Genomic DNA, 27,700 nt, shown 5'->3' on the forward strand with positions numbered 1-27,700 from the left:
TCCCAATAAAAGCATGCTTTAAAATGCCCATCTCTAGCTGGGCAGTGGTGGTGCACGCCTTTAATCTCAGCTCTTGGGAGGCAGAGGCAGGCAGAGCTCTGTGAATTTGAGGTCAACCTGCTCTACAAAGCAAGTTCCAGGAAGTTAGGGTTATTACACAGAGAAATTCTGTCTCAAAAAAAAAAAAAATCCATCTCTGAAGATGGTGAGGTGGCACAGGTGGTAAAGGCACTTGCTACCAAACCTGATGACCTGCGTTTGACCCCAGGGGCCAATATGGTAGAGGTGAGAATCTCAAAAGTTCCCAGAGCCCAGAGGAACACCATGGCACATATCCCCTCCCCGTTACAACATAAATAAATATAATATTTTAAAAGACAATCTCCCCCAGTTTACCTGCCCTTCTCTGCAAGAATGATCTAAATTTTGATTTGTTTTCTGTCACTGTGGAATTTTTCTAGAATTTTTGTATAAATGCGATCATATGCATGTACTCACTTATGTCCGCACCAGACCTTTTCTTCTGTTTCCAACCGGTTCCCAAACAATGACACAGAGACTTGTCATTCGTTTCGAATGCTTGTCCTCGGCTTAGCTCTTTTCTTGCTAGATCTTATAACTTAACCTGTTTCTCTTCATCTATGTTTTGCTTCGGGCTTTTTTCCTTTTCTTTCTTGCTGTCTCTGTCTGGCTGACTGATGGCTGCCTGACTTCTGGCCCCAGGCATGACCCTCTTTCTCTCCTCCTCTCTCATTCTTCCCTCTTCCCTCTGAAGCCTAGATTTCTCCTCCTCTTTATTCTCTCTGCCTGCCAGCCCCACTAATCCTTTCTCCTACTTAGCTACTGGTCATTCAGCTTTTTATTAGACCAATCAGTGCCTTAGGCAGGCCAGGTGAAACAGACGCAACCCATCTTCTCATAATTTTTTTTTTTTTTTTTTTTTTTTTTTTGGTTTTTTGAGACAGGGTTTCTCTGTGGTTTTGGAGCCTGTCCTGGAACTAGCTCTGTAGACCAGGCTGGTCTCGAACTCACAGAGATCCGCCTGCCTCTGCCTCCCGAGTGCTGCCATCTTCTCATAATTAAACACACAGCCTTACACCACTAAACAAATAAGTAACTCACTTTTACACAGTTAAAGTAATATTCTGTAGCATAAACAAATGGAACACATCTTTGCCCAGCTAAAATAATATTCCACAACATGTGTCCTCCTTCTGTCCTCAGCACAAGGCTTCTGGTCACACACAGCTCTAGGTGTAACTAGCTGGCACAGCCCCTGATAACACTGGGCCTTTTACAGCTGGAACTACTGCAGCTAGGCACTGAGAGTCGGCACGCACAGGTCCCGCGTGCCCTCATAGTCGCTGACCCTGGAAGCTGTTCAAGAACAGGATCGGGGCTGGAGAGATGGCTCAGCGGTTAAGAGCACTGACTGCTCTTCCAGAGGACCTGGGTTCAATTCCCAGCACCCACATGGCAGCTCACAACTGTCTGAAAAATCCAGTTCCAGGGGATCTGACACCTTCACACCAATGCACATAAAATAAAGATAAATAAATCATAAAAAAAAATAAAATAAAAAAAAGAACAGGATCACTGTGACCTGACAGTTACTGGTTCTCGGGTATTGTGGTTTCAAGTCCCTTGTGTATCATATTTGCTGAGATTATTTTTATATGTGGATAATCAAGCCGAGAGTCAGGCAATGCTGCTTAGTAGTTGTTCTTTTTTTTTTTATGGCAGGTTTTTTTGTTTTATTTTGATTTGGTTTGGTTTTCGTTTTTCAAGACAGGATTTCTCTGTGTAGTCCTGGCTGTCCTGGAACTAGCTCTGTAGACCAGGCTGACCTCAAACTCACAGAGCCTTCCTAGTGCTGGGATTAAAGGCCTGCGCCACCCCCCCCCCCCCCCCCACATAGCTGCTGTTTTGATGGTAAACTGTGCTGAGCTCAGGTGCACTGGATGGTACCAATGTTTCGGGAAGGAAAAACACAAGGTAGGACTTTGATTCCACTAAATGTCCAGCAGGGGGCAATAGAAACCGACGCATGGCTCAAGGGCAGGCAGCAGAAAACCCGAGTTCCAGTGGCCTTGGAAGTTAACTGCACAGCTCGTCTTAGTGACAGCAGAAGAGACTGCTGCGCAGAGAAGTGAACCGCACGTGGTTCAAATTCACTCCGCGTTCAGCTCCGAGCCCTCGCTCTGCGGTCACACTGGCCCGCATCCCATTCCTGCTAAGAAAGTTCAGCACTTGGGCCCCAGTCACAGTAGACTGCCTTCTAAATAACACATTTACACGACTAGTGCTTCGTCCAGCCCTCAGCCAGGGCGCTTAGGACAGCAGTAGGCGATGGTGAATGCAGAAACACAGAACCGGCTAAAGGGCCACGAATACGTGAAGTATTAGACCCAGCAGGGAGCATTGCAGAAGGGGGGCAGAAAGAACCCACAGTAAAAAGGTGTCTAGATGGGACACGACTGTTGCACACGTGAGCTCAGCACTTCCTGGAGGAGCTGTCGTTAGCTCCAGTGTGTAGACACCGGTGTCACCCTTGCCACTGCAGAACTTCCTACCCCTCCTCGGGTTCAGGAGAGGGAAGGGCTGAGGGAGAGGAATAGGCAGTGAAAATACATAAAATTCATTACATAAGCATCTGAAAGTGACAAAAATGGGGGTTTGAACACCTACCTCCCGTTCCCACTTTGTTGTTTGTTTTTGTTTTGTTTTCAACACAGGGCTTCTCGTAGCTTTGGAGCCTGTCCTGGAACTCACTCTGTAGACCAGGCTGGCCTTGAACTCACAGAGATTTGCCTGCCTCTGCCTCCCAAATGCTGGGATTAAAGCCTGGTTCCCTCCCCACTTTTACTGAAGCCTTCTCTTGAACAGGGTGAAAGACGGGCACTGGTATGTGAAGGTCTTCTCTGACCCGCGCTGACACGAGCACACGGGCACCCACCCACACGACAACGATAACCCTCTGCACAGAGAGGCTTGTTATGTAACAAGGTGATGGTGGTGTTAAAGACGGGTGTCAGAGCCAAACTGGCAGGAACCCCTCAGGCCACAGCAAAGCTACCGGAGTTTGCTCTGTGCGGGATGGGATAGCTTGACCAGAGGCAGGACTGACCCCACAAGGGCACTGCTGTGCTGGGAACCGGCTGTTGGGAGATGTGGGACCCAGGAGCCCAGTGAAGCGGCTGCTCTGCTCAGGGATAAGAGCTGCTGAGGTGCCAGGGCTGGACGCCTCCCCCTCCTCAGTGGGAGTAATCTTACAGGGAGTCCAAGAGGTATTTGCCTTGCAGGAAGTTTGCTCAGGGCCTCTCAACTCTCAGGGAAGGTTCCATGATAGAGCTCGGGGAGGACACTGTGGGTGGAGACCAGGCTGTCCCACTGTCTTCCGATGCCGTAGGTGGAGACCAGGCTGTCCCACTGTCTTCCGATGCCGTGGGTGGAGACCAGGCTGTCCCACTCTCTTCCGATGCCGTGGGTGGAGACCAGGCTGTCCCACTGTCTTCCGATGCCGTGGGTGGAGACCAGGCTGTCCCACTCTCTTCCGATGCCGTGGGTGGAGACCAGGCTGTCCCACTGTCTTCTCACTCAGCTTTGCTCACAAGGATGAAGGTCACCCTTTCTAGCATACAGTTCTGTGTTCTCAGAGCCCCCAGAGATGTGACAGCAAACACGAAAGCAGAGGGAGAGAGCACCTCTGATACAGCGCGTCAGGTAGGCACTGGCCAGCCTGACCTTCCAAGGAGCAGAAAGGGCTGCTCAGGAAGACCCTGTGGGAGGAAGCATACTGGCTGCTCACTCTTCTTTCCAGCCAGTCCCTCATAAACACCTGGCTACATCTGACGATGGGAAGGGTAAGCTTTGCCCTTGCAGAGGAGGCCAGCTGACTCCACACATCCTCCTGAGGTCAAATCCACACTTTTCAGTCTGCCCCCAGGTTCCAGCCCTGCCTGTCCCTGCTCTGCTTCTGCCTCTTGCCAGCTCGCCTGGCACTCAGCTTCCTCGTCTCCACCCTCCACTCCAGCTGCAATCACAGCACACCCCCTGCATGAATAATTGGGGCTGATTTAGGGGCTATCAGGGGAAGGGGGGCTAATGGAGCTTGTGGGGGGCACCCTGGTGAGGGGAAGGTTGAAAGGCAATTAGCTGAACAGGCGGCCTGGGAGTCACCTAATGTTCCTGTCTGTAGGAAGGGCTAGTGGGGGCCATGGAAGGAGGGGTGGCTTGCTTCACCCCCACCTACATCCAGAGATAGATTTGAACTCGAGGAGAGATCTGCCACTTCCTCAACAGGAGAATCAAGGATACACCAGGAGGGAGTTTCAGGAAAATTATGGCAGGGTGTAGGGGTAGAAGTGGAGCTCTGTGGAGAAGTCAGGAAACCAAGGAAGGAGTCAGGGGTTCCTGCTGCTCCACAACACACACACACACACACACACACACGCACGCATGCACGTGCACACACGCACGCATTCACGCACACATACTCATACACGCACGCACACGCGCACGCATGCACACACGCATGCACACAGACACACACGCACGCACGCACTCACACGCATGCACACACATGCGCGCGCGTGCGCACACATACACACACACATTGGCCCAGCTGAACCTGATCCCTCGCTGGGGACTGGGGACTAGCTCCTGATTAATACCAGCATTAGCCCTGAACATTCACTGTCCAGCCTCCCATCATTAATTACCTCCTCTCCCAGCCCAGAAGATGGGAAACCAGCTCCTCTGGGGCAGAGAAGTGAGCGTCAGAATCCCTGAGCAGAAGAATGCCAGGCCCTTCTAGTCCAAGGTAAAGGGAGGGTGGGAGGGAAAAGTTTGGTTCTTACCCTCCATCTTACCCTAGGAATCTCCCTCTCTCAGTCTCCAGCAGACACCCACAGGGGGCTGCTGGAGAAGGTGGGTCTGATACCTAAGCCCTCCTGGCCTACATCGCCTCAAGATGGCAGGAATGAGCAAAGCTCTAGGTGGAGAGATGAGACTGTACCAACCACTTATAGGGCATCCCATGCAAATAGGAAGCCGGACACACAGGCCAGAGTTACTCCCCCATGACATGGGACAGACTGCCTTGGGGGCAGGTAAGGGCTCAGGACAGCTGGGAATCCGCCACCTAATCTCCTCCGCAGCTAGAAGTGTGCTCACGTTCTTTCTCGCATGCACACAATAGTCCAGTAGCCGAGCCAAGCCCTGCGCCCCTCAGCTTCCCTACCCCATCTCCCCAGAGCTCACACTCCCAAACCGTGTCTCTAGTGTCAGCCTTTGACCAGACCTAGTGTGGCTGCCATTCCAGAAGAAGGGGTGGGGGCTATGTGGGATCTTTCTGTGCCCCTCCCAACACCTCCATGCACCCCATTATAAGACCAAATGGGCCTGGAGACCCAGCAATCAATATCCCTCAAAGATGAAGACACTAATAACTTTATCCCTCTCGTCCTCCACTTCTCACCCGCATTAGCCCTGACCACAGGCCCCAGGCAGCTGAGACCTGCCGTGGGCAGGCCTGGAGCCGAGTAACCCTTCAAATCCAAGTGAGAGGCACAAACATGGACTGCAGGGAGAGTTTTCTGATGCTTGGAACAGCAGGCTACAGGGGAAGGGATCAACGTCATAGCTCATTGTCCTGACATCTCTATTAACTGTCAGAGACCTGACTTGATCAGTAAAGGGACCATAACCCAGAAACACCTTCATGAGGTACCAATGAACAGGTAAATCAGGAGAGACATTCCTGCTAGGAGATCCAGGGAGGGTTTTGTTTTTTTTTTTAAGATTTATTTATTTATTAGGTATACAGTGTTCTGTCTGCATGTGTGTCTGCAGGCCAGAAGAGACACCAGATCTTATTACAGACGGTTGTGAGTCACTGTGTGGTTGCTGGAATTGAACTCAGGACCTCTGGAAGAGCAGCCAGTGCTCTCAACTGTTGAGCCATCTCTCCAGGCGTGAGATCCAGGGAGTTTAAGAGCTGGTGTGAAGAAGACCGTGGGCCTGGGGTTGAGCTCTGTTCTCCACTCCCCAACAGACGCCACAGTTCCCCACATCTCACACACTCCACTCTGAAGCAATTTCAGGTAGAGGGGAAGGTTAGGACTGGGGTCAAAAGCATTTCTTCTCAAACGTTGCAGTCCCCAGGATACCTGCTCATACTCAGGACGGAATAGATTACCATCCTGAATACTATCAGGGCCCCAGCTGGGTCCCCAAGGCCTGAGACAGGCCAGAGAGGGAAGAAAGAAGAAAATGAGGAGGAAAGAACACAGACATAGGAACAGTACATCCCTCCTGGGCGCTGGCTGGAGGGCGGGCCCCATCAGCCTCCCAGCACCCCTGGAGGGCTCCACTCTTATTTATTATCTATCCCCATTTAACAGATGACACTAGGGACAGAAATGCCAAGTGACATTACATCAGTAAGTGGCAGAACTAACCGAGAAGTTTACCTACCAGGGCACACAATCCAGTAAGGAGAGGAAGGGCTCAGCTTAGGGGGACTCTGGTTCCAGGGACTGGCTCTGGACTCTGCCCTGCTGGCCTCTACTGGTTTGGCCTGCAGCTACAGGCATGTCTGTCTTCCCCCGCTGCAGCCTCCTGCCGTCACTACTGGCAACTCTCCATTCTTCACAGCTGGGAGGCGGTGGAAAGTTCAGAACATGCAGCCAATGCATACCCTGCTGCAGGTGCCTGGGTAGCCTGCACAGCAGCAGGACCAGGACGGGAGGCTAGAACCCAGGGGCCCTGAGTCCCTGCTTCTCTAGTGACTACCCTGTTTCCGCCAACACTGGGTAGCCATCCAAGGCCACGTAGGATATGGCAAGCTCCCTCCAGCTGCCACTTAGAGCCCCAGCGCCTATCCTTAGTCTGAGGGACACAGACAAGGTGGGATACCCTCCCAGCAGCACTAGAAACCTGCCTACAGGGTCCTGGAAGTCTGGCAGCTTCTCTAGCCTCTTTCTGAGAATCCAGCTCTGAGAAAGCCGGAGAACCCCAAGTTCCCCAGAGATCTGTCCCAGGACTGGAGACCTTGACCACCAACTTTTCCTCTCCAGAGCAGGAGTGACTGAGAGTGAGCCTGGTTCCTCTGCTCAGTTCTCCAAATACCCCAGCCTCTCGGAGCCTCCCTTTCAGTCAACACAGCTCTTGTCTGAAGAGGAAATGCAAGGAGGGGCTAACACTGCCCTCTGGCCCCAGGTTGCTATCTCAATCTCAATCCCCCCAAAATCCCCAGGGCCCCATTCCACCCATCTTCTTGTAGCTATCCATCTCAACTGGTGCTCGGCCCCTGGGACTGAGGGCAGCTAATGGACTTGGCACAGCCAGGAGGTAATTAACAGAGAGGGGGCAGGGGCCACAGTGGGACAAGGACATTGTTAATGGCAATGGGACCCAGCAGTAATGGAAAGCTGTGCTGTTTGTATGTGCTCACATGCACATGCCTCCATCCAGACCGGCGCTGTGGACGGTGGCTGTGTGTGGGAGGTTGGGGTGCTGTGGACAGCAGCTGCGTGTGGACAGCCGCTGTGTGTGTGTGGGGGGGGGTCGGGGCGCTGTGGACAGCGGCTGCGTGTGTGGGGTCGGGGCTCTGTGGACAGAGGCTGCGTGTGGACAGCGGCTGTGAGTGGGGGGTCGGGGCTCTGTGGACAGAGGCTGCGTGTGGACAGCGGCTGCGTGTGGACAGCGGCTGCGTGTGGGGGGTCGGGGCGCTGTGGACAAGTGTCTGAACATCCATTGAGAAGGAGGCCGCTAGCAGAATAAACGTATAGTCCTTTCTTGCCCCACCGCAAAGCTTCAAGCCCTGTTGCCTGAAGCACTGGCAGCCATCTCTGCTGTTACTAGATCTCTCTGCCACATCCCCAGACTCCGTGCCCCTTTGTTCGGTATCTCCAGTAATCCTCCTGTGGGGCTCAAGGGGTCTCCATGCCCCATGAGCAAAGCTGGAAATGGCTCACAGGCTTTTCAGGTCTTGTATGCTATCTGGCCTCCAAGTCCTACCCAATTCTGCTCAGTGCAGCAAACCTCAGAGCCCCGTATCCCCAGCAGGGCCTCCAAGTCTGCCAGCACCCACTCCTCACCCACAGAGGACCAGAGGACAGAAGAAGTGGGGCAAAGGGGCAGGCAGAGCCTGCAGGGGTCCTGGGCACTTAGGACTCTGCCAGCCGCTGCCCTCCGGTGCCTGTGTGCTACCCTCTCCTTGTCTCCGCTCCTCCCTCTGTCTCTCTTAGCTTCCATCTGTAGCTCTTGCCCATGGCCTCACCTGCTAGCTCTGATGTCTTCGCTCTGTCCCCCTTCTAGGGTGAGACAGCATTGCCTATCCCAAGGCAGGCAGGAAAGGAGAGCCTGCCAACGAGGGCCCTGGGGACCAGAGCTCCCATCAATCATCCTGCCGCCCTGGGCTAGCCCTCCATTAGCTGGAACCAGCCTGGACAAGAGACAGATACACTGCAGGGCCCGGCCCAGGGTGATAAGAACAGATTGAATCACGGGGACACGGCAGGGAACTGGGCACCCAGGGACAGGAGACAGCCATCATTCGCCTCAGGAGCTGTGTGAGTGAGCGTGTGATGCTGTAGGAGCCCAGCCGGTGATGCGAAGTGATGGGTGGTGGCCGAAATGCTGCCGCTCCAGCTCCAGGGAGAGGCAAGGAGACCAAGCTCCGCTCCCCTGGTGTGGTAGAGTTCGGGGTATTCGTGTGACAGAAGCCTCAGGCCCTTCGGTTAAGGTCACAAAGGAAGGTAGACCCCCATCTGCTCTAGGAGACAGAATAGTCTATTCTTGGCAAGTCACTGTGCCCAAACCCCACCTCCAAGTATTAATCCCAAAGAAGCAGGGCAGGAAGGAAAACAGAAGGGAAAAAAATGGGGTCTTGGTCCTTCATCTTCAGTCTCTCTCCCATTCCCACCTTCCCCCACAGTCCTGGGAATTGAACCCAGGACCTCACACATACCAGGCAAGGGTCTACCACTGAGCTATTTCCCAGGCCTCTTTTTTCTTCTTGTTTTGAGACTGGGTTTTCCTAGGTCGCCCGGGCTGACTTTGAACTGACTCTGAAGCCCAGGTAAATCCTTGAATGTGAGATTCTCCTGCTGTGCTCAGTCTCCTGAGTAGCTGGGGTTAAAGGTGTGTACCACTGCTCTGCTCCTTTGACCCCTTACTCTGCTCCAGCCACACGTATGCACACACGCACGTGCACACACACACACAGACACACACAGACACACATACAGACACACACACAGACACACACACAGACACACACAGACACACACATACAGACACACACACACAGAAACACACAGACACACACACAGAGTTTCTTTCTGTCTTGTTCATTTGTTCTAATGTGTACTTGCTCGGTCTACCCCCACCAGCAGCGGCTACCATCCCCAGGGGCCCTACACAGCCTTTCTGAAAACCAAACACAGTGAGGGCGTGGAGAGACTGTCACCAGGTGAGGGGGAAGATGAAGTGGGTGACAGCTGCACAGAGCAGGGCAGCAACCCAAAGGGGTCAGAGTGGGAATCAACTCCAGAGACCCAGAGAGCACCTCCTCTACTAAATCCCAAAGCCCTTATCCCCAAGAATGGGCAAGAAACACAGCCAGGGATAATAAATATAATTGCTATTATGGTGGATGCTGGCCATGAAGCAAGGCTACCTCCACTCCCAGCCTGCCAGCCCCCTCCACATGCTGAGAGTGAGAGGCTGGAGTGCGGTAGCTGCTGGGTGCTGAGGGACCTCAGGGTGACCTGACAGCCAGGCTCAGCTCCTAGCCCAGGACATCCAGATAACTGGGAGGTGCCTGCGCCAGGGCCTGCAGACGGGCGTGTACATCCTTCATGCTGTGTCGTTGCTGCGGTTCACGTTGCCAGCAGCCGCGCATGATGGCGTAGACATCAGGAGGGCAGGCACGCGGCCGCTCCAGCTCCCGACCCTGAGTGATGCACTCAATCGCCTGTGCCACAGGAGAAACAGAGAGGAGGGCGAACTGAGGGACCAGGGCGAGGAGGTTACAGATGGGTCCTGCCTGGCTGACTGCACTATACCATACCCCACAAACCGTGAGGTTCCTTCCTGCTCCGACTCTGAAAAGTAAGAATGATTAAGGCAACCCTTAATCGGTCTAGGATTGCCTCCAGAAGGCTTGTGTCGCAACCAAGGACGACTTGCCAGGTGGGATGAAGAGGGTGAGGCTATGGCATTGCCAAGATGGTCATCCTCGGCCCCAGCCTCCATCTCCCAGCTGTGCAAGACAGGAGCAGCATGGCACCACAGCTAAAGCCTTTGGAGGGAAAGTGGCTGTTTTGGTTTAAAGCAGAGGCAACTCTTGCTTCTCCCTTTGTGGGCACCATACTGTGGGGATACAGCTGAAAAGAAACTGTAGCAATAAAGATCACAGTGAGACTCCGGGAAGGGTTGCTGGGCGGCTACAGGGTCCGACAGAGGGAGACGGTGACAGGGAGATGGTTGCAGAAGCCGCCTGGAGCCTCTTCCCCTTCTCCCCATCTCCATTAGAGGACTTAGATTATGGGCAACACTAATTCCATTCCTTCTCTCAGTGCTTGAGAAAATTAAAATCTATAACCCTCTCCCCCACCCCACCCGCCTCAGGGGAACAGACTGCATTAGAAGAAGAAATGGAAACTGACAGCTGGAAGCCAAGGGGAGGCTGGGGAGCTGCTGGGAGACAGAACACCTGGGGTCTGCTCTAGCTGTGGCAGCCAGAGGGCAGGGAAGGCAAGAATGGCCCTCTCCAACTAATCTCCAGCCTTCCTGCTGTTCTGTATCAGGACCTCTCTCCCACCCTCCGCTCTGCCCTGCACATAGGCATGACCTGGGCTCGAGCCACAATGAATGATCTCCAAGGGCCAACTAGGAGCCAGCTGGGAGACTGAGCAAGAGAAGGACCAGGAAAGGAAAAAAGGAAGGGGAGGGGGCTGAGGATAAAGCACGGGGCCCCCGGATGCCTGGCAAGGCTGACCTCGGTGTTGGAGAGCTGGTACCAGGGCTGCTTTCCGTAGGTGAAGATCTCCCAGAGCACGACCCCGAAGCTCCACACATCACTCTCAGTGCTGAACTTGCGGTAAAGGATACTCTCAGGCGGCATCCAGCGAATGGGTAGCATGGTCCGGCCTCCCACCTGCCGATATGTACGTCACCTCCAGTAGGGGCAACCACAAAGCCAGGCCCGCCATATTAAATAGACAGAAGCTGAGGGACCAGGGCCAGGGCTGAGGTGCTACAAGGGACAGCAGGTCAGAGGCCAAAGGCCAGAGCCCGCACTGCTAGAGGAAGAGGAGGGCAGTGCAGAGTCTCACAAATTCCAAGCCAGGGTGTGTACAGTATGGGTGCCGGGGGAGCATTTAGGGACCCTTACACGGTAATAGTCTGTGCTGTAGATGTCCCTGCTCATGCCAAAGTCTCCAATCTTGACCACTAGTCCCTGACCCACCAGACAGTTGCGTGTGGCCAGGTCCCGGTGCACAAAGTGCAGGCTGGCCAGGTACACCATACCGGCAGCCACCTGGCTAGCCACGGCCAGCAGCTGCCCAAGGCCCAGAGGACCAGGAGCCACATCCTCACCACCGGCCAGCAGCTTCGCGTCGGGACCATGGGACCTGAGGAAAACAGGAGAAGGAAACGCTGGGAGGGAGGGGGAGGAGCTGTGGAGGGAGGGGAGGAGCTGTGGAGGGAGGGGGAGGAGCTGTGGAGGGAGGGGGAGGAGCTGTGGAGGGAGGGGAGGAGCTGTGGAGGGAGGGGGAGGAGCTGTGGAGGGAGGGGGAGGGGCTGTGGAGGGAGGAGGAGGGGCTGTGGAGGGAGGGGGAGGGGCTGTGGAGGGAGGGGAGGAGCTGTGGAGGGAGGGGGAGGGGCTGTGGAGGGTACACCTGGAATTGGGTGTGATGGTGCTTACTTCAGCAGCACATGCACTAGAACTGGATGTGATGAAGGAGAGGAGGAGGAGACAGCTGTCTGGAGAGTTGGGGTAAGGGGCAACCATGACCAACCCCACCCCAAGGATACTAACTCCATAGTCCTCGAGAATCTCAGCCCAGCCCCCAGCTGCCCCAGTACCCACTATTGTTGTCACAGCACTTAGGCACAGTCTTTGCTAAGCTGAGCTGTTTCTGCTCCCTTGCCCACTCTGCCTCCTCCAGCTCCAGAGTCCTCTTTGGATCTCCTGTCCTTGTCCCTCCACTCTTGTCCTTAGTGTTCAGCTATTCCTCAGATGCTTTTCCTTTGCAAAGGTTTCCAGGGTGCACCACAGCCCCCAAATCCAGGCTGTCCTGCTCACTTCCCAAACACTTTCTCTTCCTAGCCTTCTTTCCACTGGTTGCTTTGCTAGCAATGCCTTTTCCAATTGGCCAAGTGTTTGTTGAGCACCTGAGGCCAGTGCACTGGAGTAGAGAATGAAAAAGCACACTCCAGGGGGAAAACAGAGAAGGCTTCTTAGAAGGAGGGGCATTAAAACTGAGACTCCCATCAAGAGGCAGAGAAGTAAGTCAGGGAAAGGAGGCCGGACCAGGAGGCAGCATAGCTGAGGGGGAGGTCCCATGTGACATCAGAGGAAGCTGGAAACACAGAGGCCCCAGCCTCCTGCCCAAAGCCTCCCCAGGCTTGCCTCGGATTCTCCCTTCCTTCCTGGTGCTCCAAGGAGGATCACCAGCTGCTCCTCACACAGCCCAGGTCCCATTTGATAACATCTCCCTGCACCCTGTCTGCAAACAAGAAGATAGCTCTCCATGGCCTGCCTTGACGCTGGCTCTTCTGCCTGTCCACCTCCATGCACCTGAGCCACTCAGTGCCCCTCAGGGGTCCACTGTCTCAGGGTACAGTCCTCAAGGTCTCTGAGTCCTAGCAACTGCACCCATGAGCCTTCACTCCCTAGAGCTGCTGGGAAATCACACCATGAGCATCAGCTGCTCATTGCCTTCCCACCCAGAACCACAGCTTCCTCCCTCCCAGCTACGCTGGCCCCGCCTCCTTTCCCTGACTTACTTCTCTGCCTCTTGACCGGAGTCTCAGTTTTAATGCCCCTCCTTCCAGAAGCCTTTTCTGTCTTCATTCCCCTGGTGTGTGCTCTTGACCAGAAATGAAGGTTCACAGACATGGTGGCTGATTCTGAATGCTGGTGTTCCCACTAGCTAACTCTGCCTGATCCTATGACTACCTTGGGGGCAGAGGACTATCACATCCTGTATCTGAGGGAAGGAGTTATACTAGAGAGGCATCCTTCACTTCCTATGTGCCCTTGGGAAGGTCTTGTCACCCCAAGTCTTCTTGTGAAAGCAACACATCTCTCAAAGTGATTACAAGTCTCAGAAACCAAACATCAGAGTTCTGTGTGACATCTTATATACTTAGAGTGTGAAAAATACAGAACTGCACAAGCACACAGACACAGAAGGGGCCTGCTGGCTGCTTGGGGTCAGCATCCTCCGCGCCACATCGCCCTGCAGGCCTGGCCTCTCTATGCACATAATGCACAGACCCTTACAGAACCATGGTTCCAAAGCTCAGAGCTTTGACCTCTAGCAACTCTCCCCCACTCATGCCCACATCTACACACCTGCCCACTCTACTTCCCTGGGGGTGGGAACTGGGCCTTTCTGACCCTCCCTGGGATCTCCCCCTCAAACAGGCAGACGGGGAAGGGACCGAGGACTGAGTCAGGGCTGGGTTCTTGTACCGGAGAAAACGGTTGAGGTCCCCGTGACGCATGTACTCAAAGACCATGAGCAACGGGCGACCTTCAGTGCAGACCCCGAAGAAGCGCACAATGTGCTGGTGCTGGAGCATAGTGAGCAGCTCCGCCTCCCGCTGGAAATCCTGCCGAGCACTTTCAGAAGCCTCCTTCAGTGCCTGGGAAGGGATGGGGACAGAGCTGGAGGGGACCCCCCACCCTGCCATGATGGTGCTCTGAGAGGCACAGGACCACGGTCTCACCTTGACAGCCACCAGCATCTTGTCCTGCTCATGCAGAAGGTTGTAGCACTCAGCGAGGAAGACCTTTCCGAAAGCTCCCTCCCCTAGTTCCCACTTGAGCACAATGTCCCGGCGTTTGATGTGATGGACACCTGGGAGGGGCTTGGAAAGTCAGAAGGCAGCCCTGGCATGGGCAGGATAGGGCAGTGGTAAGGGCAGTGCAGCCACAGGAAATGGGGTGTGGGCGGATGGAAGGATCTGGCTGGGGAGAGTCCAATGTGGGAGATAGGGCTCTGAGCAGGGCTCAAGCCAGGAGCCGTGTTAGACTGTGAGGTAGGGTGGGGACAGACCTGGGTCAGCACAATGATGGCCCAGGGGCTTTACATAGATGACAGACAGACACACACACACCCACACACACCCACACACACACCATGCTCACACTCGTCTACTATAACACAGTTCCTCACAGGCATCACTGAAGTACTGAGGGTTCTCCATGACGTGGCCCTGGAGTCCGGAGCCTTTGCCCTCACTAGGGGAAAGAGAGCTGCCACCCAATGTCATGAAATGTAGGGACATGGCCAGCCCGTCCTCTGAGGCCAGCACAGCAGGGCCTGGGGAAGAGACACACCAGCATGGAAAATCACAGCCAAGGCACAGTCTCCATCCTTGCTTGAAGGAGGGAAAGAGCAAGACAGTAGGCAGGGAAGGGAAGCACAGGGCCTCTTTTGACTGGCCCCTGACACCAAAGCACTCTCCTGCTCCTCACAGAGCCAAGCCCTCCAGACACACTCAGTGTTTGACACAATCACCAATGAACAGCTGCTCCCTCTAAAACGACCCTGCCCCCCACAGATAACCTCTGCCCTATGCTGAACACGGACATAGATGGGAAGCCCAAGGACAGTCTACTGCCAACTCACGGTTGATCCCAAATTTGCTTCTCTGTCCACATTTGTTGAGCACAAGGAGCAGGGCAGAAAGGAAGAGGGCAGCAGAGACAGCTAGACCCACAGCCACGGAGACCTAGAAGTAGGGTCAGTCCGAAAGGTTTCTGTACTCTTGCATAGATCCTTCATACAGAGGAGTCTGGAGCCAAGCCCCCAGCCCTGCTTTCCTAGTGACCTCAGCCTGACTGGGGAAGCATCTAACCAAGCTCAGGACACAACAGACTGACTGTCCTGCTCTAGTTCCAAATGTCAGGCAAAGGAGCCATGCCGGACCGCCCCATTCCACGTCCCCCATCAGCTTCCACATTCCACGCTCACCCCAAAAGGTGTTTCATCTTTCTTCTCCACTGGGTCTCTTGATGTGCTGTTCGTGTCTGTGGAGACACAGGGCATAAAAGGTGGGTCTTCACACAGCATCGTGTCTCCTCCAGCAGCTCCCCACCCTGGCCACAGTTCAGGGACCCAGCTAGCTGTCCCCTCTGCTTCAGCTCTGAGCCAACACAGCTGCCCTCCAGCCCAGGCCACTCACCCACTGGCGAGAAGGAGACTGCAGCAGGAAGGAGGAGAGAAAGTGATCAGAGGGGGAGCAGTGGGCCCTGCCCTCCAGGATCCTCCTTTATGGGGTGGGGTAGGCTGCTGGAGCTGCCTGGAGCACACAGCCTCTCTTCAGCCTGACAGGTGGGCTCAGACAAGCTCAGGGCCTCAGCAGGCCTGGCTTGGGAGAGGGGCAAGGGGGAAGCATAGAACTGGCTACCAGCTCTTGTCCAGGACAAAGGAGTCTAGCTCTGGGAACCAGGGCCATGGCAGACAGAGGTCAGACCTCCCTGGATGACTGGATCTCCACCCAGGTGCCTCCCAGGAGCAGGGCAGGATTCAGGGCAGCTCTCACACCAGGGATGGGGTCCTCGGGGTTGAACTCAAAAGGGTTGTCCATAAAGGCAGCCATGATGGAGTCAGCAGCCTGGCCGTAGGCGTTGGCAGCCAGCAGTGTGTAGTTCCCGTTGTTGACATGGGTGGGCTGGTTGAGGCGAAGGCAGCCATGCCGCATGGTCTCATTCGTCAGTGTCGACTCCAAGAACTGAGTGAAGATGAAGCTGGTCTCATTGAGCACGGAGCCATTGAAGAGCCAGCGCAGAGAGGGTGCCGGTTGCCCATCCACAGAGAAGGGTATGCACCAATGGTGCTGTTCCACGGCCATGCCCAGGCGTACACTGGCTGGGACTATGGAAAGAGGGCAATGACAGGAAGTGGACAACTGGCAGGAAGGAACCCAAGGGAGGGAGAAATCAGGGCCAGGAGACAGGTCAGCAGGTCCTAAGGAGTTCTCTAGGAGACCTACTTGGAAGAAAGTTAGCAGATGATACTGAATGTGACAGCAAAGGTACAAAGTTTAGAGGCTTAAGGAGCACAGCGGGAGCCCGGGGCAGGTCTGAAGGTAATGGTCTGCCAGGCAAGCTGTTTGGGAGGCAGGAGGGTGACTTAGACAGACTGTGTCTCTAAGCACACAGACAACAGCGCTAGGGTTGGCTCAGGAAGAGAGCGCGTGGTCGGCTGGGACGCAGCAGGTCCTGGGTTCCACCCCAGGACAGCTACAGCACTAAAGAAAAAAGAACGAAAAATAATCAAGAAACATGGCTTTGAGACAGTCACAGTCCTAAAAAACCAAAAGCCCTCGATAATAGAAAAAATATATGTGTAACATATGTGTCTAAGCACATACAAATTTATGGGAATTTTTACCAGCATTCACACCATGAAATGTGGCACATGGAGGAATACGGCTACTTTTGTTGTCGCAGGCGGATTTCATAAATATGAGGTTGGACCAAATAAAATAGATAAAATATAATACATACAGTAAGTTTTCATTTATATAATGTGTAAAAAAATTACTAATAGGAAAACAGACATGAAGAAAGATCTTCTTGTTGTTTGGGGTTTGGGGTTTTTTTGGGGGGTTCTTTTCTTTTTTCTTTTTTTTTTTTTTTGGTTTTTCAAGACAGGGTTTCTCTATGTAGCACTGACTGTTTTAGAACTCACTTTGTAGACCAGGCTGGCCTTGAACTCACAGAGATCCGCCTGCCTCTGCCTCCCAAATACTGGGATTAAAGGCATGCACCGCCACTGCCTGATCCAAGTGCTTTTAAACAATAGAAAATGCTTGTAACTGCTCAATTCCCAGCCCCTGTGGAAAATCATTTTCTCAAGGAAGGGCTGAACATAAAAGTTAGGATGGAGAGCTGAGCTGGGACTGACCGAGGGGGTCTTACAAAGTCCTGGCAAGGGTAAGTCTTGCTTACAGTGTGCATGTCAGCTAGGTGTGGCAATTCTGTCATCCCTGAAGTTCAATGAGGCAGGAAGATTGTGCCTGGGTTCACCGCAAGACCCTGTCTCTAAATAAATCAGTAACTAAATAATGTGTATGCTTACTGTGCATAACATGTATTTCACAGTAAAAGAGAAGTGATACTGCAACATAGATTAAAGATAATTTGTTGGCAAAGCTAGAGAAATTAAGCAACAAGCAGTAAAAGGAATTCAAGAGAGGAATTCCCCTCTTTAAGCTTGCTTATCTGTGGCTGCACCCCCTCCATTAAACCAAAGCTTGTCTAAGAACAAGATGCAGAACTGACGTAAGCCTCCTTCACTAGAAGTCCAGCCCTGAGCTCATTCTACCCATGATGCTCAACCTGTGCAAATGTCAGCTTAAGCTGAAAGTTCACTCCTGGGCCATCCCAGACCTAGACAAAACCCTAAGGGGCATAAACGAATAAGGTGGTAGGACAAAAGCCTTACAGAGGAGCAGGCCATGAGGCCAGCCTGCAGCTGGTGCTGAGGGCCTCAGGTAGCTTGGGCAGTGGGCCAGAAAGAAATCCATCTCTAACCCTCCGGCCCTGAGGAGCCTCCAGGACTTCCCAAGCAGGATCAGGTTTTCGTGGGAATCTGGAAACAGCTGGGAGGGAGCAGCTGTAGAGATGCCCACTCACCCTCCCATCTACCCCCTCTCTTTTCAGGGAAGAGGAGACGAGTGGGGGTGGGTGCAGAGGCTGTCACAGGGGCTTACAGGAGACGCTGACTTGGGCAGAGACCTCAGCCCGGCCCACATCATTCTCTGCCCAGCATGTCACATTCTTCTTGTTGAGGTCACTGGTGACATTGACCAGGGTTAGTCCCAGGGATGGCAGGTTTTCAGATTTCTGGAACAGGGAAGGAAGAGTCATCAGAAGAGTTTCGGCAGGCATAGGAAGGAAGCAGGGGGGTAGAGTTGATAAATTTGGGAGCCCTATGACCCCATATGGAAAGAGGGGGGCTGGGGGAACAAGAGAAGGGGAACAGATCTGGGACAGAGAAATGGCCTCCCTTGCAGTTTGTAGAGTAGCTCCTGGGTCAGGGGCTCTAAAGCACAAACAACAACCTCAAAATAGGTAGTTAGCACTCTACAATGGAGGGTGCAGCCAAGGGACCAGACAGCAGTCATGGAGCCCATCAGAGGGCCAAGGAGAACCTTGCCAACTCATTCCTGGCTCACGAAGTTCTATCAAACTCAGTCTCAGGCCAAGGAAGGGGACTGCAAACTGGTTGTAGCTAGAAGCAGCTCCAGCCACAGCAGCCTTCCTTTGGAAAGAAAACAATGCCAGTGGTGACACTGGAGAGATGAGTGACTGATATGGAATCACCACCAAAAGATTAAATCCAGGCCCGATTATCTTCCTAAGACACCATGGCCGCACCACGTGGGAATCAGATGGCCTTTCAAGAAGTCTCAGTCTTGAGTTCAGCGAGTGCTTCTAAGCTGGAGTAGGCAGAACGTTCTGATTTCCTACTCACCACCCCCAGAAACTGAGTCTCAGCATGTAGCCCTAGCTGGTCTAGAACTTACAATGTAGACTAGGCTAGCCTCACACTCAAAGATCCACCTGCCCCTGCCTCCCGAGTGCTGGGAATAAAGGCGTGCACCACCACCACCCATCGACTTCAGAGGTCTTGGTCACAATTTTACTGGGCTCTGACAGTGGGCTGTGCCCATCCAGAAATTAGGAAGTTGACCTATGGGATGAGGATGTTCAGTTAAGGGACCCTCACTGTAAAAGGAGAATCAACTCCAATTGCTGGAGATCCCTGGGGTAAGTAGGGAGCAGCTCTTCCCACTCAAAGTGCCAGGTCACTGAGAATGAGTCAAGCAGAGGAGAGTCTGACGCCTGTGTGGGGGGGACATCTTCAGACAACTTTGGGAAGCCTGTCTCAGCCATCTCTTTAGGGAAGTGACATGTTACCAACACCTGTTTCCAAAACTTCTATAGTGCCGGGCTGTGGTGGCGCACGCCTCTAATCCCAGCACTCGGGAGGCAGAGGCAGGCGAAAAAAAAAAAAAAAAACTTCCATAGGAAAGTCACACCCGACCTGGGGTGTGTGGGTGTGTTGAGAGGGTTGAGCAGCCAGTTCCAAGACAGCCAGATCTACACATCTCAGAACCCTGCAGGGGGCCTCTGAAGTCAGCTGTAGCTGCTGTCAGTGGCCTGTGGCCAGCTTGAGAACAGATGCAAGTCTGGGAAGATGCTCAGGTAAGAGAGACAGAGGCCAAACAATGCCTAGGGGCAGGGAGGATGTCAAAAGGGCCACCATGGCTACCTCAGTTTACAAATTAGAAAACCCCAGGACAGGTTCCAAAGCTACAGAGAAACCCTGTCTCAAAAAACCAAAAATAAAAAAAGAAGAAAACCAAAAAGCAGGTAGAAATACGGACTCTGTGTGTGTGTGTGTGCGTGTGTGTGTAAGTTATTCCAAGAAGTATTTAGCGAGGACTGAAGGGTCAGCTCAGTGGGTAAAGCATTTGCTGCACCAGTATGGGGGATCAGAGTTTGGATTCCCCAGAACCCACATCAAGCTGGACTCAGCACCATGGTCCTATAACTCCCGTGAGATGGGAGGCAGAGACGAGAAAGTCGCTGGAAGCTCACAGACAAGCAGCAAAGAAAGTGAATTTAGATGGGAATGAGGATGGACATCCCGGTTAGTCCTGACTCCACGTGTGTGCCAATGCACACGCACGCACAGATTTAAACAATAAAAGAGCTGGAATCAGTTGCTCTTCGCTAATGTGGTCATAACACACCCAAGAGAACACTGCTTCCCAAGTGTCCAGGAGACTCCAGAAGCCCTGGGTCTGTCCCCAGGCCTCCGTTTCCTAAGCTAGAAAAAGAATCTATGGGAAGACTGGCCCGTCAGATCCCTCCGGTCCCACAGGAGAGCCACAGTTCCCTCTCTTGCAAAGATGATTTGCTCAAAGATGGAGCCCAAGACCTGGGGTCCAGTAGACCTGTCCTGAGGACCCCAGTGTCACCCTGCTAGCATGAGGTCTAAGCTGTTTCTGTCCTCCCAGTCTCCCTCTGCTCCTTATTACTTTTTCTGTCCCTTGTGGCCTGATCTTTGTCCCCTTCTCACCTTCACTGTGGCTGTCCCTTCCAGCTCTGTGAGGATCCAACCAGCCTGCTGCAGGGCCTGCCCCTCCACCTGGCACTGCAGAAACACGTCATCCCCTACTTCCACAGAGTCGTTGGGCATCTGGATCTTCACTGTTGGTACACCTGCCACCCAGAGTATGGAGCAACATTAGAACCCAAGAGTGGGCTTGTGAGTCCCACCCTGTTCATGATGTCAAATCTAAGCACTACATCCAGCCTCCAGGGTCCATAACCCTTGCCAATGCTACCCCAAGTCCCTCCGGGCAGACCCCAGGCTTGCCCGTCCTACAGCAGCACCTACCACAACTGGTGTTGTGTCTGAGTGGGAGTAACTGGCCCCCAGGCCCGGACCCCTGGAGTTCCTGCGTATGTACAGCACACAGCACCTCCTGCTCCCAGCGCTGGAGCCAGGACAGAGCACAGGAACAGAGCAGCGGGTTCCCTGACAAGGTCCTGTTGGGTAGGGTGAGCTAGGAGTCAGGAAAAGAGGATGTGACAGGCCCGAGGAGCCAGGAGGCAGTGCTCCAAAGATGGCTGGATACAAGGGGTCTAAGCAAAAAGGGGCCAGGCCCATAACCAACACAGTAGCAGGGCAGACTGGTGTAGATGGCACTGGGGGCTGCACGGAGTCCCTTTACCCTAGTTCTAAAGTGAGAAGCCAAGCACAGAGATAAGAAGGGTGTCTTGAATGGTCTACGGCTTTAGGTACCCATCAGCCTTGTGCACTATTGTGTGTACTGAGAATCGGGCATCATGGTGACTGTACTGTGTTCAACACAGCTCTGAGCCTGGCCTCTGAACACACAGCTACTCCCAGCCCAGCCTAGGACAGCCCAGTCCAGCCCAGCATAGTCCCTGCCTTGATGGAGGGAAGTGAATGACAGACATGTACATAATCCCCAGGGTAAGCTCACAGACACAACAGTCTCCAAAGATACCCTACCTCCCACCCCGTCCCCTGTTCCACACAGTCACAGTAACATAAAGTCCTGGAGACACAAACACACAATCACATATCATACACTGACCCCTTGCCCTGCCCCTGCCCACACACTCACAGGTCCTGCAGGGAGAGGCCTTGCACGGTTTTCCAGGAAAGGGACTCCAAAGCATTGGAGGACAAATTCCTGTGGGAGGACAGATGCCCTGAGCCAGTGACCTCACTCTGACCCAGTCTGAGGCAGAAGCGTGAAGGAGGCTGCCCCCCCCCCACCTCGCCTCCAGGTCAGGCGATTAGAACAGGCCCAGGGAAGGGCTGTGCCTGTGGGTGTGTGGGAATGTAAGAATGCCTGGGCAGGTAAGGCTCTGAGTATACTCCTTGGGACAAGAAGGGTTAATCCCACTTAACCCCCTCCCTGACTGACCCCAGGGAGAGGAATCCAAGGGAACAGCCGGTTGCCCTCCCCCCACACCTCAGCCCCAGCTGGCGAAGTGCTGAGGCCACAGCTGGGGTAAGGGGCTCCATCTGTGCTCCCCACCAAGGAGGAGAGGAGGATCCAGGCCCTCAAAACCCCCTCCCCTGCCTAACCTTAAGACAGGGACATCAAAGTACTTCCTCGGGGCCCCCCTTCCTGTTCCTCCAAAGGCTCTTCAAGAAGGAAGAGACCCGGGGCCAGAGCTTCCTGGGTAAAGGAGAGAGCACCCATCCAGCTGGGGCTCTGCTTTGGCAGGCTCAGAGCTTTGTGTCTAGAGACATGCCCTAACCTGTCATCTTGCCTATCCATCCTTGACTTGCTGCAGACTGGCTTGGATGGGAACCCTCACACCACCACCTTGGAGATAGATTGGAGGTGGGTGCTGTCATACCTGTCCTGCCATGGATAGCCAGGTGACCTCAGTCAAGAAACAACTTAATTCCCAGAATCTTCATCTATAAAATGGGATCATACCATCTCTGTCCCCAGGTTGGCTGGTCTCACCAAGTACACGTTTTAAAATTCTCTTTAAAGTTTTGTTGTTGTTGTTGTTGTTCCTTTGTTTTATTGAGAAAAAAACCTGGCCTGGAACTTGCTGTGCAGTCATGTACGACCTGGAACTTCTGATCCTCCTGCCTCTGCCTCCCCAGTGTTAGTGTTATAGGAATGTCTGTGGCGGTGGAGATCAAACCCAGGGCTTTGTGAAGAATGGGTAAATGCTCTACCCGCTAACTGAGCCACATTTCCAACATTTTAAAGCCAGGACATACAGTGGGGACACAACTGTCTCTCTTGTGGTTAAATCCCTGGACCCAGCCCAACTCTGTGAACGACAGGCCGCCAACCCAGGGAGGGACTGCCAAGAACTCTAACGGAATCTTCTATCCACTCCATGTCCCTCTTGGTCCTCTATAGGACAAGTTAGCTGTAGCTCTCAGGAGGGAGGGGGGCGAGGAGCAGCACAGAGCACACCACCACTGGGGCCAGGTCAGTACACCCTGCAGGAGAGGAGCTGAAACTCTGGCCAGAATGCAGGGGTCTTACTCCTCACCCCTCAGTCCCTCATCTGAAGTCCCTGAGGGTGAGCCCTTCTGAGAAGCATCTCTGAGGCACAGAACACAGAAGTGAGGCAACAAGGATTCTAGTCTGATTGCATGAGAATCTGAAATGCCCTATGGAGCAGAAAGCCTCTCTGCACCCCTCACCTGCAGATCCCCCTCAGCCCCGCCCCCACCGACCCAGCCTAGCCACTCACAGGTGACTGAGCCGAGGAGTAAACTGGAAGGCATCTGGGGCCACAAAGTGGAGGCCACTCTTCACGATGGTTCTAGGGAAGGGATGAGAGGAATTTAAGCTCTGCCCTCTGCCCACCCAGGACAGATAACCCTGTGGAGTCGCACACCCCTTTCCATCCCTTAGTTTCCACAGCTACCTGGACCCCTCAAACACCTGAGCCTCCACCCCTCTCCCAGATTCTCAGGTCTTCTGAGACCCCAATATATGTGGGCACCCACCACCCTGCGCCCAGTCCCGCCTTAGTCCTCACAGGCTCCTCAACTCCCCCAGGCCCTGCAAGTCCCCGAACTCCAGGCGTTTCAGATGCTGCTGGTTCTCCACATAGCTGTAGGGAGAAGGGTGGTCAGCAGGGTTAGAACCTCAGTGGAGGTACCCCATACCCACCATCCACCCACCTCCCTCACACAGACCCATTTCACGTAACCATTCATGCACATGCCCCACATGCCGACACGACTCGCAGATCACACCAGGGCATGCATGCAGGCACCCTCACCTTTACAAACATGCAGACCCCCACATGCCTCCGGAAACACACAGCAAGTATACGGAAATACATGGACACACATAAGCAAAGCTCACATACACTTCTCCCATGCACACACAGATGACGAGATATGAACACACGTTAGCAGTGCACACTGCCATTCTCAACGGGGGCTCCACTTGTGCAGCAGGCCTCACCACCACAGGGGTCATGCCGGAGCTCACTTCCAAACGGGCAAGGCTCTTGGTGCTACTGCTCCACCCCGTGCTAAGGATGCCCCAGTTGTCATGCTGATGTGTCCTCTTAAACATGACTCAGAGGCTGCTATCTGGGTTCATTGACACAATCACACACACACACACACACACACACCACCTGCTCTGTGTCCTCAAAACCTTTGGTTCTTCCCCACAGCAACCCCTACTCTCCCTTCTCCAGCACTTTTTCCAAAGCAAGCAAAAAGCATTGAGCTGTTGGGGACCCCCTAGCCCCTCCTTAATCCATGAAAGACCCAGGAGAGGAGAGAGGAGCATGGAGCTGATGGAGTCCGAGTGTGAGGCTGAAGAGAGATGGAGATACAGTGTGAGGCGTAGGAGGGCACAGAGACTGACAGACCGATAAGGACAGGGAATCACAGAGACAGAGAGAAGGACAGAGAACCGGGGAGGCAAAAGGAGCAGGCAGCACGGGGGTGGGTGGCCGTGGTTGTAGTCCTATCTGTAGATCTGGCATCTGGGAGTTCCTGGGAACTCACTCCCATGTCCTCTGCAGTGGCATGTCCACGCTCTCCTCCCCTCTCCCCACCCTCATGTGTGGCATGGGCCCCTGACTCACTAACAGTTCTCAGAACTCCTCTTTTCTGGGCTTTTCCTTTGTAAAAGGGCAGCAAGGGAACAAGCTCGGTCCAAAGTGCCCCGTGCTTCCCTGATCTCAGCCTTGACCCCAATAGGATGGTGCATGTCCACCCTCGCCCTGGAAACCTAAGGAAACCTTCCCTGTTCTGTCCTAAGGGTTTCGAGCTACAGAAAGCAGGGGCGCTGGTCGGATGTGAAGGGCTGGGTAAGTACGAGCTGTCAGGCAGTGTGCTCCATGCCGCCTCGTTTGTTCGGATTCATAATCAATCTGTCTATTCGAGTCCATTAGCTCCTCGTTAGCGATGCGGGTGAGGGAGGAGGGGAGAGAACTGTGCAGGAGGACTGGGCCCCACCCAGGGGGACCTCTCAGCTCACCATCCTGCCAATCTCCTCTTCTTCAGCCCTGTCCTGCCTACTGCCCCCGTCCCTGGGCTGGACTCTCTTGGAGCCTGGCAAGGCTCTAGGGAATGAGAACCCTGAGGGGAGCAGTCAGGAGCCTGGACTCTGGTCTGAACGGACAGGCCTGGGAGCAACAATCTAGACCTCATGCAGGAGCCTAGGCCAGACCAAGACAAGGCCATCTCCTCTTTTCTTGGTCTCCCTAGAGCCATTAGAACGAGACTAAGTATCTCTGTTAATTACCACAAGATGCCCGAGTAACTGGGTGCCAATCACTGCAGACTGTTGGCTCCACCAGCAGGTAGAATACTCAAGTATTTTCCAGCCATCACCATGTGATGCTGAGTCCCTTCAGGTCAACACTCTCATCGGTCTCACCAGCTGCTAAAAAGTGCTCAAGTATTTTCTAACCAATTACTGCAGAACGTCAAAGTACTGCGGAGCCGAAACTCTGCACCTGGAAGAGGGAGACTCTCGGCAACCGCCCTGACTCCCTGATACAGGTAGGGAGACGCCGGTGAAAGGGGAGAGGGAGGAGAGCAAAGGACTTTCATTTTCCATATCCAAATTAAGAAGTCTTATGGTCAGTGGAAAGGAAGAAAAATTCAGACACTAAACTGGTTCCTCATCATCTCCCATCAACTCCGGCTCAATCACAGATCCAAAGAATACCTAGATTCCCTGGTCATGACAAGGAAGAGGTTGGGGACTGGCTTCCCCCTAAGAAAGAGAAGATGGCACAGGTGCACAGTGCCAAATTCTCCACAGCTAACCAATCCTCCAAAGGGCACAACTTGGGCTCTCGAATGAACCCCACAAAGAAGCTCCTAGATCGCTGGACCAAGCCCTGGTCCTATCCAGTTTCCCTCTTGCTCTGCCCCAAGCCAGCAACCCAGCTACCCTTAATCCTGGGCGACATCCAGACAGTGACTGCGCCGCTTTGCCAGGGTGGTGGCAGCAGCAGCAAAAGCCGCTGCCGCACAGCCGAAGGCTACACGTGCCAGCCTCCTACTGCAGCCAAGTCTGGCCCCTCAAGCCAGAGGTTAGTGCGCGCCCTCGGGGAAGGGCTGTGCCCTCTTGATCCCGCTTTCCTTCCCCGCCACACACTCACAGCTCCGTCAGGTTCCCGGCGCCCCGCAGGCCACGGAGGGTATCCAGGGTCCCTGCCCTGGTGCAGCGCAGCCCCGAGGAGCCCACGGGGCAGCAGGCCTCACGACAAGATGCGGCGCAGGCAGAGGCCAGCATCAGCGAAGCCAGGAGGCCTCCTAGCCCCGCGGCCCGGTGATGCCAGCCCAGCTGCCCGCGCCGCTGGCCTCGCAGCATCGCGGCGGCGCCCGCCAAGCTCGGGCAACGCAGCCGTCTGTGCGCTCCTAGCTGCCGCCGCCCGGCCTCGCGCGACACGTGCGCGGGGCGGTGTTAAAGACCAGCCACCAGGAGAGGGCGGCACCCGCAACCACGCCCCGCCCCGCCCCGCCGGTCGATGCCCCCAGTGCCCCCTCCCCTTTCGGGGCCCTAATGCCAACTAGCCTCACTAATGTCCCTCACGTCTGCAGGAGACTTGGGGCGGGGAAAGACTGCCAAAGAATGCCTCACAATTGTCTTCTGAGACTGGGGCAGCGGGGAAGGGTGAGGGGGGGTGGGGGAGCTAGGAAGCTGATACGTATTTCTCCCAGTAAAACAGCTGCATTTTCAGATTTGCGGGAAGAGCAAGGAAAAGGTTGAAATCCAGGTCATCCCAGCCAGCCTCACGGTGCTCTTCTTGCCTACGAGAATGTGCATGTCACTTGGAATAAATTTGATGAACAAGCTCTAGACGCTAGTAAGGAAAGGGAGAGAGCCCCAGAATGACTGGATGCAGAACCTGGGGAGGAAAACAGAAGGGGCAGAGAAGAGTTCTCTGAACACAGCTGGATGGAGAGTGGAAAGTGGAGACCAGTCGGTCCGCAAGAGGCCACAGGGTGGCGCTAGAAGCCCTTGCGCCCGCAGTGTTTGCTCCGGGCCTGGGTCTTCGAGAGCCGGGGAGCACGGTTCCCAACTTTACTAGGTTGTGCCTTGGGTCTTAAGGTCAGTTCCCAAACCCAGTCAGTCAGCTAGGGCTGGGTACCAGAGCTGGGTAGGGTCAAACAGAGCAGGACTGGCATCGATCGCCGTCCTGACAAGTGCATCGATTTCTGAGTGGAGAAATTAATAGATCTCTTAGCTCTTCGGACATGGGAGTTGCCCGCGGGTAGAGCTGGGAACCGTAAGCCCTTGGTATTTGTGAACCTGGGAATTCCCAGGATCCCAACATTCAGGTCATCAAAGGGCAGGTATCGCGCATTGGCCTTCCTGGCTGCAAGTCTATAAAATCTCACGTTTAACAGAGGGAACAGGTAGGTACTGGGAGTGACGGGAAGTGAGTAGAACCCAGTAATCCAGGGAAGGATAGTCCTAGTGGCAGGTAGCTTTCCGTGCCAGGTCCAAGCGTGAATAGTCCCCCAGTACCTCCACACGAGAATGCACATACAAAGACCACCAACCCTCCCGAATTCTTAAAAGTAACCAAACGAAGGCGTAATCTTACAGAGAGTTAGCTCTTCTCGGGATCTGAGCCAGAACCAAGGGACTTGGCAAGGACACACCTCGCACCAGGAGTTAGAGTCAAAGTGGCCTCGAGAGGCTGGGAAGGGCTTCTAGAGGCGAAGGGCTAAGATCTCCAGGTTTCACAAGCAGAGTCCGACCTGTCGGGGATGCGGGAAGTCACCCTCTAGAGTGTCAAAACACCTGTTGAACTCCAGAACCTGCGCTCTTCAGACCACAGCGCCCAGTCGCTGCCTCCACGTCTGCAGCTAGCAGGGGTGGTGCCAGAGGTGGCAGAGACACGCTGCCAAGATTTCTTGGCCCC

At 54.1% G+C, this 27,700-nt stretch overlaps 1 protein-coding gene across 2 annotated transcripts; it reads right to left on the bottom strand.

The window, feature by feature from the left end:
- Positions 1-9,662: 9,662 nt before the first annotated feature.
- On the bottom strand, positions 9,663-26,139 carry Ntrk1 (neurotrophic receptor tyrosine kinase 1). Of its 2 annotated transcripts, XM_057793283.1 has the most exons (17): positions 25,928-26,139; positions 23,327-23,401; positions 23,036-23,107; positions 21,424-21,492; positions 20,667-20,818; positions 20,346-20,488; positions 17,968-18,100; positions 15,795-16,124; positions 15,433-15,450; positions 15,222-15,277; positions 14,877-14,979; positions 14,421-14,567; positions 13,972-14,102; positions 13,715-13,887; positions 11,405-11,645; positions 11,009-11,167; positions 9,663-9,982 (listed from the first exon to the last, which is right to left on the bottom strand). In XM_057793283.1, exons 1-17 carry the CDS (start codon positions 26,137-26,139, stop codon positions 9,797-9,799), a joined length of 2,400 nt encoding a protein of 799 aa, XP_057649266.1. In that variant the 3' UTR covers positions 9,663-9,796. The 2 variants fall into 2 exon arrangements, with proteins under 2 accessions (XP_057649266.1, XP_057649267.1); XM_057793284.1 differs by lacking the exon at positions 15,433-15,450.
- Positions 26,140-27,700: the final 1,561 nt, after the last annotated feature.

The sequence above is a fragment of the Chionomys nivalis genome, chromosome 18, assembly GCF_950005125.1.
Source record: "Chionomys nivalis chromosome 18, mChiNiv1.1, whole genome shotgun sequence".
In the NCBI taxonomy this organism is placed as follows: Eukaryota; Metazoa; Chordata; class Mammalia; order Rodentia; family Cricetidae; genus Chionomys; species Chionomys nivalis.